Consider the following 12,377-nt stretch of genomic DNA (forward strand, 5'->3'; position numbering starts at 1 on the left):
AGTCGCATCCATATGGATGGCACGGCAACGAATCCTCGAATACAAGAGGCAGACAGTGTACGATGGTTGGTGATAGCGGAAAAGTCGAAGCCGTGTTCGAACGATTACGATGACGAATGCAGCGGCGTAAGGGCTTTTGGATGCCTGGCCAAACGCCAGAGAACCTCTTTGCACAAGTTCGTCGGTAATATTCGTCTGGAATCCTTAATCCGGCTGAACGTCCCTTTTAATCATCGACTTGGCGAAAGATCGGCCGAAACACGTAACAACGCGAACACATTTCGATACGAAGATGACGAACGTCGAGATATTCTGGAACGAGCGAAATGTTAAACGAGCGAACGATCGGTGAGCGGAGTAAGTTGTCGGTGTAAAATAAAAGTTTCTGTGATATTATCCAATAACCACCGAATCGATCCACGAATAGGCTACCTCGAAGTTACGTTGCTCTGATCGAACTATCCGAGTTTTCCATGTGACGCAGGTGTTGCACTAGTGTAGGCATCGTGTAACGATGTACAATATGGTGTAATGTGGGCTCGTGGTAATCGTAAAGACATCAAGATATTTCTCTGCGGACGTTACGTGCAAGGGACCGCAACGCGAAATATTATACAGTTCTGTATCGGTAAACGGTAATAGCGTCGGGATACCAACTCCAGACCAGACTGTAGACCGCTCTTGCATACGAAAGTTATTGCCTTAAATCGACGCGTTATTTTCGTTCTAACTGGTACTTGTTTCTTATATTTCGGGAAAACGAGCTTAAAGGCTATATTATAAGACAATTTTTGGTAACGCACGACTGCAATTCGTTATCCATAGTATCCGTTCCGATGTAAAAATCTAGAATTTTAATTTAGAGTTTGTTAGGACGTCATTTAGTTATTTGCACATGGAAATATTCGGAATATTTAACAGTGAAGTTGAAATTGAATTTGTTACCAATTAAAGAAGAATAAAATATTTCTACGAAATTTCGATAGCGGGTACCTAGTGAACAAATTTTGTAACATTTCGTAAACTGGTCACGAATAAAACGATAAACTTGTATATCATAAAAATTCACGTAAAAGGATTCTACTAAAAGTAATCATTTCCAATGAGAAAATTTATCGAACGATTCCTCTAGGACGGATCGTTCGCTCGCTAGTTAAATGGAGATGTCGTAAGAAATTTAAATACATTTTTGAAATGTCTAAAACCTTCCTGAGAAAAACGGAAGCGCGCGATTGTTGCTAGGGAAATATTCTATAGAACTGGTCCGAAATATCGTACAATACGTCACGTACATTCCGACTACGCGTACGTCTTTCCTTTCGCAGTATCCGACTCTTTCATCGCATTTTTATCGTCGCACATAACCCATGCACGTATTACGCGATATTCCTACGGGACTTTTAGACCGCTCGCAATAAATTCCAATTTCACCGCCTTTTATCCCTATCTACCTAAACCTGATATATTCGCATTTGCGAAGCTTTTCTTACGTGGAAAACGGCTATTTCGGAAAATTATATAGTTTCGGATATATCGTCGAAGCATAACCGCTAGCAATTTTTCATCGACGAATCAGCCATTTTAGTTTACCTAATATCACAGATTCACAGATTTTACGATTCGTCGTACTATCACCGCCCGTTTCCTTCTTACACATATATCGTATTTTTCATATTCACGATTCGGTAAACTCGCTAGTACCGTGTTGGCGTCGCCACTAGAGCTACGGGAAAGAGGATCAAGTAGACGAGAGTAGGACGAGTGAGATGAGGCGGACAGGTAAGAGGTCCTCGTGTTTCTTCGTTCTCGAGACCGTGTTCGTGTCGAAAACGCGAAACGGAGTAACCATGGAGAGCAGTCTCGCGCGTGTTTCTTCCCGACATCGAGATTGCTTCGTACGATCCTCGTTAGAAACTCGCTGGACCTGGCTAGTTCGTTACCGACCGATCTTATCTGTGGCGAGTCGTTCTTTCACGAGGCTCTTTGGCCCGGCTTTCTTCGCCGTGGACCGCTTCTCTTTTTCCCATGTATCGACGCTTAACGCGGTCCATCCGTTAATTAATAATCAGAAGCACGTAGTATCAACGCGTCGATAAATCCTTCGACAATAGTATGGAGGCGAGAAAATTCAATGTCGCGTAACTAAAAGACGAGCGAATGGTTATGTTGGTACATGCCCACCATCCATCGTTATTCATAGTTATGTATATTCTAAACTTTATCGCGACGTATCCCATAAATAAATAAACATTTTCGCAGAATGCAATTTCAGATTTCACGCGTCTTCCGATCGCGAGAAATATAATTTTATTTTATAGAAATTCATCGATTCGTCGATAAACTTGTCTTTTAACTAGGATCTTCCTAGCTCGGCCAGTTAAAATCCTTTCTAATCTTGAAACTTCTAAGCAACGCTTCGTACTTCTTCGACATAGTCACGAATTAAATTACAACGGGTACTCTTATAATTTCGTCTAGAGAGACCCTCGGCTGTCGATACTAGTCAAAACATAGCTACGAGTGCTAAAAATAGATTCTTAAACTCCTTAAATAGAATAATTCTAGGTTAATCGTATGTTTAAGAGGCAACGACTGCTCCATACAACGAAGTTGCAGAGAAAATCGCGTGACTAGTTAATAAAAAGTGGCGTGACAGGACATCATACGCCGTATTTAACGACATTCGATTCAAAGGGACGACATATGGTACAAAACAGTAGCGTTATAGGTGGAAAACGTTAAAAGCTGGTTCGCAATTTAAACAGATTGGTTATGTATAATTAATCGGTAGTCGGCAGAGCATGGAAATAACAGGACGTAGAAAAGACAACTGTCAACGTTTCAGGTGAAACCATAGCGAAATGAGTTATCGATACAACTTCCACTGAAAGCTGCGGTTAGAGAAACGAGCTGAACGCTGGTAATTTTGCTTTCACAAAAAACAAATTTCTAGTTAATTCCTTCTAATTACCCTGAATAACGAACGACGGTATAATTTCAGCATTGTATCGCACGACGTAGTAATTCTATGTTTTCTCTAATGTTTCTGGTCTTGACACTTTTGGTCGTCTGTTTTTAATTCCTAGAGTAGTGGTGCTGGTAGTAGTAGCAGTAGTAGTAGTAGTGTTATCGAACACAGAGCTACATAAACAAAAGTTGATTACGTTGAAAAGGTAAAACCGAATTAATCAAAATAACGTTTCGTTACTGCTTCAGATGTTAGGGCCAATCAAAGTTTTCAAGTGAAAACAAATAAATGATAAATACCTATCGAGAAAAGCGTAAAAAGTCATCGAAAATCCTATACCTGTCGATATATAATTTTTGTCGTTGTTGCATTAACGTTTCATTCGTTTGAAACGGAAACGAATTGAAGGAAAAAAATGTTATCGCTTTTTAATTAAGCATTGCTTCCTTCAGGGAGCAGTGCGATAGGTAGATTGTTCGAATAATTACTTTTATTATGCGAATATTTTGCATTTCCTCGCTGCCAAATACGTGAACTTTTGACGTTAAATATCTGATGAAACATCTTGTTATTAAAGTAATTTAAATTTCTATTTGAGAAATTCACTTTTCTATTTCAGCGATTATGCGTCATTCCCATAATCAAATTCTACTTCATGGTTCGTTACTATGAAACATAAACTATGCAGCGGCACTCATGAGCGCGGCATTATCCCAAGAGAAAATTCCACTTCTACTTTTCTACGTCACAAACCAACGTGTAATTGTTACTTTCAGCGTTTAGTCGGTAGTTTTCTGTGTCGCAAATCAACACGCATTTGCCGTGTGTATCGATGATTTTCAAAATTTGAAGAGATGTAAATTTAAATAGTATTTGAAAAATAAATAGTTTGCTCGAATACTATTTATCTGTTCTTTTAAATGACCAACGGGAAACAAATTCTTCGCATCACATACTCTCACTCTCCTTACATCAACGATAAACACAACTTACGGCGAAGATAAATTAGAGTGAAAGGAAAGAAGGGACTAACGTTCCAGACTTTGAGAGCATTTGGTTAATCAAGTGCAACGCATCGATATAGTCACACGCACGAATGGAAACGACAAAAAGGGGGAAAAAGGAACGCCGTATCGACTGGAAAAAAAATAATCGAGTCCAAGGCTTAAATAATCGCGATGGAATTCAATTAGGTCACAAGGCTGTCTGTCGGTTCTTTTCGCTATTAGCGAGCAAGGCAGAGAATATCGGACTTTCGCGAATGCTCCGATTTCTCGGAGTCTACAAATTAACGAGGATTATAACTGCAGCTTTATCGAACAGATGAATCGCGACGAATTCCTTTCGGCGTTCGCTCGCGACAACTCGTCGGAGAAAACCGCGACTCTTTCGATTATCGAACAAGTTTCCCGAGAGAGATACATACTGCTACTCTTCGCTTAACTCGTCCCACTGAGCTCGATTTAACCTGACGTCATAAACTTTCCACGGGACGTGTTCCCGATGCTGATACTTCTTAAGGGCGTAAACAAGTTAACTCGAATATATACCGATTTTTCAGGATTAACAATCTTGAAGAGACGTTCTGTTGACTTGTTGCTTATGACAGAATTTGTTTCTGACAGAATCCTGATCGATAGAGCGAGTGGATTACAAGGAGTGTATAATACGTACCTAGATAGGGCGAATATATTCCGCGCGAAGTCACGATACAAAGAACGAAGAGGAAGGTAAGGGTTGTTGCACGACCGAGGAAGAAAGCTATTTCCGAGTAACGATCGATCCGAGAATGTTAGGGAATGGTAAACTGCATTTAGAATTTTAGAATCTTTGTTTCTTTCCCACTCAATAGTCGAAGACGTGCTACGAATTCGAGATTTCCGAAGGGCAATTTCCAGATATATGTAACGGTACGAGTTGCCGAAGTTTGTGACCCGAAGGAACATGACGACCCTTCCAACACCTTCGAACACCTTGCGTCAGTTCAAGTATCGGCCCATCCTCACCCAGTGTATGGACGCAAGGAACACGTAGCAGAACGGTAGCGACACTCGGGATGACGTTGATCGGAAAATTAAGAAAATTGAGAATTTGTCGCTACAGCTGTCACGCTAAAATCGATCACGCTTAACGGATAACAGGCGTACTTGAGCGAATCGAGTTAGACCAGTTCAGTTTTATTCAATTTTGCTGCTTTCAATTGTATCTGCTTCTCGATCGTCCCTCCTATCGCGTCAAACCGTCATGTCATAGGAAATCACGTACAGCTCGCGATATCGACAAGATCGGCTTTACAAGCCCTCCTCGACTCGGCGTTCTTTTTTGGCCGGCCCATTCGCGAACAAGGCGAATGTACGAAGGATTAAAAGCTCTTCGGGGTTTTGAAATTGCAAGATCAACACGTTTTACAGGAAGAGATGAAACGTAAAAGGCGATACACATAAAGGAACAGGATTTCCTTGAACCGAGCTGCACGCCTCTTGTTTGCCATAGCGTGATGCAAACTAATCGTGAAATAGGTTGCACGAGGATAATTGCATGCAGGAAGAAGGAACAGTCGCTAACACGTTGTTAATTACATTCATGCAACGACATTACGCAGTAACGATCGCGCGTTCGAAGGATAAAAAACAGGGATGCGCTAGAAAATAATTTATGGACGGTTACGCTGTCAATTACGCTGGCCAATCGTAACAGATAGCCCTAAGAACCAGTATGCGACTCGTGTTTTACTGCCGATTTGGTAGATGGAGAAACGGTCAAAATATACCCGCCATAAACGGGACGTTAAGCCCCGAACAATTTCCTGCTTTTAATGGACCCGCCATCGGCAAGTGCTGTTCATTTCGAATAATTAATCCTTGGCGTGACTTCGTTTCGCTAGATTCATCCTTCCGAACCTCTCTTTGGATTACGCGAACAGCTCTCTTGAAATTTCTACATATTCGGATCCGCGTGTGCGCGACACACATCACGAATTTTATCATTTTCGCAATGAATACGTTGTTTAGAGGTGGTTGCGCATCGACGACGGATAAATTACGAATAATTAAAATCTGTTGAAGTAGTAATTGAATTTTTCCATTCTTCTCGTTCTCCAACATCCTGTCATTTCACAAATTCTTTTCACAAAATTGTATAACAAGTGGGATATAAGTTTACACGATGAATACGTAATTCTATGGAAAATGGAATATCAAAAATTCAAATTATCTGCCAACAGAAAATGGAACAAGCTTTTGAAAATAGAGGAAACATTTAAGTTTATAAGCTGTCGATAAATTAGTATAAATTACGATAAGAGCGATGTTACGTCGTGGGCTTTTGGACGTGATTATACGCGATGCAAACGGACTAACGATCCCATTAAATAAATAATCAAATAATCAAACGAAGAAATTAAACCGAATGATATTGACCTGCGTGAAACGCAAATTGTATCGCTGCAGCTGACACTTCCATTAGAAAAGCATGTGTTCCCGTTGCACTTGCAACTGCAACGACGATCCGCGACACTCGGGCTCATACTCGAAACGAGAGCAACGCGCTATAATCGAATCGGGATTTTCCGCTTATCGGATCCGCTGTTTCATCCAGTAAGTAATGTTACGAAGATGTCGATTTGTCTTTCTCGATGTACGTTACATCGCGAGAAAATACGAATAACTTCGATATTGAAACGTATCACATTTTGTGAATATCGCGATATGCTTAGAAAAGAATCTATAATTATCGCAACAGTTATACGCATATTTGCATATTTATATGCCGTGGAAAATGTGAATACCGTTGCTGACAAAGCGCTCGTTTTTTATTTTTTTATTTTTTTATTTTTACTAACCGATTACGTTGTTATTATTATTGGTATTATTCGTGCCACCTTCCAACGAACGTACATATACATATCGAAGATACAGATAATAAAGTTTTATTCCACGCAGGTACTGCACAATTACGACCGAGTGCTAATTGTTTGCGCGCACGATCATACTTGAAAAACAATAGATTTTATCTTCGCTGCGCACATACATCCGCGACGTATACAACGCACTTAAATATCCATTCCAGAATATATCTATTATCCTAACGAGTATAAGTAACTTGCAAACTCTCTTTTTTAACATTCTGTACTTACGCAGAGAGATCGTTTATATGAAAAGCGAGGAACCTAATTTTACCTAGAAAGCTAGAAGTCGAACTTTTAAATAAAATTTAATCGACGTTGAAACGAGAGCGAAATCCTGCGCTTTATCTAACGATAAATTATTCTGGTGTTACAGTTTAATGCTTGGCAGCTACTCCATCGTTTTTAACTCTTTACTCTTTACTCTTTGACACTGACTGACTCATCCACTCGCTCTTTCATTGTACCGCACTCTTACAATTATCACACGCATACCACATATCGCATCACGCTCGTACCATATATCTTCGTATATCTGAAACCACACGTACGTGCACGTGTACCTGTACATATCTAAATGTACGTTCCACTTGAAATTGATCATCAACTTCAACAGGTATACAATCTCTTTTGCGTTATCCGAAGCATTTGTTATTTCGGTGCAATGGCAGAGAGGATCGGTCATCAACGCTCGATATACGCAAGTTCGTTCACCTCTTTCGGTGGAAAATAACTACGATAAAAATATACGAACCTTTCGCAAATGTAACGATCACGAGTACTTGTCCTGTAGTTTCTATCGAGCAATAGATACGAGAAATGGAATAGAAAATCTAAGATCGAATTAGAGCTCGTGGAAAATTCTCGGGAAAGTTGTTAAATCCAAGAATATGGGTCAGTTCGATTTATTTCAAGTATTGGTAGATCACGGATAACGTGATATCGGATATCTGCCACCGCGAAGAAGAGCAACGCGAACGTCGTCGCTATTTCTCCGATCTGAAAATACAGCAGACTCGAAGAGAGTAGTTAAATAAGACACACGACTTTGCGATAACGTTCGTCCGTGTTGGTGAAACGCTACTCGGTTTACGTGGCATTCGAACTGGTTTCCGATCTATGTACGTAATATCGTCGGCATAATTCAAAGTTCTGCAAGTCACAAGACCGTCTTAGAGATGTCATACGTTCGATACGTCATGCGTAAAGTAGATATTATATAAGTAATCGTAAAGGAAGCGTTCTAATTTCACATCTAAAGTTCGTGTCAACTATAGATCGATCGTATACGTTACATCCATTATTATATTACATTACATTCTTGTTTTACGGACATGTAGTTTTCATACGATCTTAGAACGTGGTGTAATAAGTCGACATAGATTTATTTTTCTTTAGAAGATAATCGCGATTTCGTTTATTATACTGAAAACTTTTCACTTACTTAAAGACGTTTGCAATTTTTAGGGTTTCGGTCGACACTGAATAACTAATATATATCGATATCGTTTCAATGCTACGAAACTATAGCAAACAACTCTATTAAACGTAGAACAAATCGTGGGAACCAACATAAAAATATTTCACGGTTCGTAACTGAAACTGTAATTGCATTCTATCCTATCCAAGTCCACCCAAGTTCGAGTTTAAAATCGCGTTTACTAATTATTCCGGAGACAATCAACGACGGTCGGTTTGGATCGGTTCTTCCCATTTGCGAAGACAAATCGCGATCGCTCAACGGTGACGTTATAATTATCGCACTAACGTTTTTAATTACCCGCACGAACGAGCTCGACATCGACCTTTTCCGTTCGGTGCGAAGCTAGACTTATAACGAGAGCAACGCTTTCTGCCACGTTGGAAACGAAGTTTCTGAATATCGTGATACGAGCTCGGTTAATGGAGTTCGATGAATTGATCTGTCCCTCCATGATTTATCTTTCCAATTTTGTCCTCTCCGCGAACATGCGAAACAATAACTTGTCGACGATGACTGTATGAAATAAGAGTAAAATACGAAAGTGAATTTAAACATCTGACGATACGTACGTTATAATTAGAAGTCGTCGTTTCGAACGCGTAGTAAAAAGGCACGTGTATTTATGCTCACGAAGCTACTTACGATAAAAATGTTTCACGAACGTTATATAAAAACTCGTAATAACGATAATAATGCTAACAGATTAACTTAAAAGATAAACAGGTCTAAGGTAGACCATTAAGAAAATTTCACATAACGCGGTGGAATTGGAAAAGTAAATAAAGGGGAAGTTTGCTGATCTCTATCTACTATCGCTACGACAGAATAATAAATCGGTTGAATTTTGAACTCGGTGTCGATTTTATAAATCATTATATCGAAGCCTTTGATCGAAAACCACTCGGCTGTCATTAACGATTAACGATAACCACGCATTGCATTATAAAAGCAAAATAAATTGTACAATTTTATCGCTAACGATCGATCGATTAAAGAAACGTAAGAATTATTACAATCCATAAGAGACGTCCCGTCTTGACTGTCCACTGTGATCGCTGTCACATATATAGTATTACGAACTCTTGCACGAGCAAGGAAATATCAAGAAAGTATCGATCTCTTCCCGCTTCTAGTCGTCGTCGTTCCTTTCTCGTCGTTCGTCAAACGTAAACAGAGGTTTTCCCATTGATCAGATTCTACGAAGAAGCGAAGGCTTTAAATAAAACGCGATCGCTCGGATTGAACGACTGGATTACCCGGCACGGTCACTACCCCTACGTACTACATACTCGTTCTCAACTCGCGAAGCCTGCGTTACACTCTTGATACCTGGAGCAGCCGGCAAAGCACGTATACAGAGACGCGTAGAGAAGAAAATTCTCCGCGTGCAACTGCGTAATGAAAGGAGAAAGGAGGACGGATCGTGGTAGAAAGGACGCGACTTATTTACCTACATCGATTTATTGCGATCGAAGAGATTATATCTGCGGGCAGCGTTCCTGCCGGTGCTACACGTTACATCCACGCTGAATCACGGTTTAATTGGTCCCCACCGAGAATCGATCACCCGAACCGTTCATTCCCGATCCTGGTTCTTACGATCCTCGCGAGTGTTCGTTTTTCTTCACGGTCGTGCCGGTATGCGGTAGCGAAGTGATACGAAAATACGAATAACGCGCAAATTACGGTTGGCTAATGCGAGAGAATTATCTCGTCGGTACGAAAGAGCAACCGGTAACTAAGCATCCGTGTTCGTTTAATCGACGACATTTTCCTCCATTTTTATCCTTTCGAAGCTACGTTTTGGCCCAACTACCTCCTATGTACAATTCTACACAGTACTACGTAACTCGTATAATAAAAAAAGAAAAAAGAAAAAAAGAGACGAAAAACGTCGAATCAACTCCAAAACGATAAAACGCTGTGCCAACGATCTACACCAGAAGTCATCTCACTAACGACTTCATCGAAACAAAACTCGTGATATTCTAAACGCGCCGCAACACCAAACACAACCCGTTTCAGCATCCTGCACGCATCCAACGTACACACAGATGTAAACGTTTCGCAACGCAAATATCCCCCTTGCTAGCGTGGTTCAATCTCGTCAGATCCGAGCCACATTCTCGTTACATAACCCGAAAAAATTCCGAGATCTCTTCTGTATCCGTAGTATCCCATCTTCCAGATGCGTTTGACTCCCTACGCAGACTGCGAGGCACCCACGCAGCCGCGCGTTCACGATACACGTGCCACTCTCTCTTCTTCGGATTTTCATTTAACGCGGCAGATTAATTCGCGCTGGTAAATCACGCTCGAGGAATATTCGTGTGCGAGTGGCTCGGTATCGTAGCCGGCATTGTATGTTAATAGCAACGGTTGGCCCGCGGACCAGAAATAATAGCGCAAGTGCATCGAACGCGCACATATATACGGTAATGTACATATACTTAGTTTCGCAGGTGAGGTCGCGACCAACGCTGCCTTCTCGTTTTCTAGCTGGGAGATATCGTGTTATACCTGTAACGAGTACCGAGTAGTACCGATCGCCGTAATAGTCGTTCGGGAGTTCTGTCGCTGGCAATACCTGCGTCGAACAGCGTATTCGCAAATCAATTTCGAGCTATCGTTTCTGGTTGCTTTCGAAGGATAATTCGCCGGCCACGCTGCTCGAACGACAACATTTTCTCTACATACGGAGATATTAGCCGAGCGTAAGAATCATTCGTCTAACAAAAAAAAAAAGGGAGAAGAAAGAGGAAAAGTTTAACTTACCGATCAAGTGCTTTTCACGGGGTAAAATCAACGTTCCTCCAAAAAGTTCTACTCGTCAAATATTCTCGACTCGCTAAAACCAATTTTCTCCCAAAAGAGAATGTTTTCGCTAATCTTATCTACGTGTCAAGCACTTTGGACGGGGGAAAATGTATTTTCTTGCAAAGAACCGCATTCGTCCGATTCGTCTGACGCGTGAAAATCAATTTTTGATTAAAACGAGTTTAAATGTTCGTAGTCAGCGTGATCAACGCGAAACGAGGCGCGTTGAAAAATACCAGAGCTTACCACAGTAATGGACCAGGATATGAAGAGTGCCTGCGTGTATCCGGGAATCGCACCAGGAACTGGTATCGACCTGGGGCTCGAACAGAGAGAGATCGAGACCCTCCATGTCGCTTTCGCCGCAGGAATCGCTCAGAGGCTCCAAATTACCGGAGTTTGCCACCTCGTCCTCGTTCGTGATGTCTTCCGGAAGGTTCTCGCCGCCTCCGCCACGGCAACGCGTCGGTGTCAACGCCATTTCTCCACGATTCTTGCCGAAAGCGTTGACGGACACGCGTTCGAGCGCTTCCTTTACGCGCTACTCGATCGTAGGTAGCTCTGCGAGTCGACCGTGAGATTCGAGAGATACTTTGGATACTTCAGTGAGCGATTTGATTCATCATTGGTTGCAGCACAGCGTGCCGTTGCGCGGCTGCTTTCGAGTCAGAAACTGAAAGCACATGGTCACGGCACGGACTCGTGAGATACGCGATTTAAACGCGTCGAAAGTAAATCGAGGCATATCGAAATTCCATTTGCACGGCATAGTTACTGCCAGAACGCTTTCGATTACAGACCTGCTTCACCGTTCGCGTAAATTAATTTTACCGTCGCCGTGAATTGCTGTCTCAATAACAGCGGTAGCCTGTAACAATCGTCATTTTTATTTCTCCCTTTTTCCTTTTTCTTTTTTTTTTTTAATCACCGTATCGATCGAAGAGTTTCGAGAGAAGGAGGCCGTACAAGAGTATAATCGAAACGTCTGTGACGTAAAATTTACAAAGTGGAGTTAGGTCGTTTGATTGTTTCTTAGGGAAAGGGTGGACGAAACGATCTCTCGACGAAACGGCGGATAAAATGATTCTGAAGAACGGCGCAATAACAAAAGTTTTTAAAAATAGCGGTGTTTTCAAAGAAGTATAGAAAGACAGACAAAGTGGATCAAAGTTACGTCCGTGACACAGGAGAGAACCGAGTGCACT

The 12,377-nt window shown here is 41.3% G+C and overlaps 1 protein-coding gene across 6 annotated transcripts in view; it reads right to left on the bottom strand.

Moving 5' to 3' along the window:
* The window catches only part of raskol (Ras GTPase-activating protein raskol), a 257,001-nt gene that overhangs the window by 162,418 nt on the left and 82,206 nt on the right, over window positions 1-12,377 (bottom strand). For 3 of the 6 annotated variants that reach the window (XM_069112671.1, XM_069112669.1, XM_069112673.1), the window contains exon 2: window positions 11,419-11,845. The exons of 2 other annotated variants lie outside the window; for them this stretch is intronic. In XM_069112671.1, coding sequence (XP_068968772.1) covers window positions 11,419-11,653 — 235 coding nt within the window. In that variant the 5' untranslated portion in view covers window positions 11,654-11,845. Of the gene's footprint in view, window positions 1-11,418; window positions 11,846-12,377 lie in introns of those variants that run through there. One more of the 6 variants, XM_069112676.1, reaches the window with a different exon arrangement.

The sequence above is a fragment of the Bombus flavifrons genome, chromosome 5 (genome assembly GCF_040668555.2).
Source record: "Bombus flavifrons isolate JBK064 chromosome 5, iyBomFlav1_principal, whole genome shotgun sequence".
In the NCBI taxonomy this organism is placed as follows: domain Eukaryota; kingdom Metazoa; phylum Arthropoda; class Insecta; order Hymenoptera; family Apidae; genus Bombus; species Bombus flavifrons.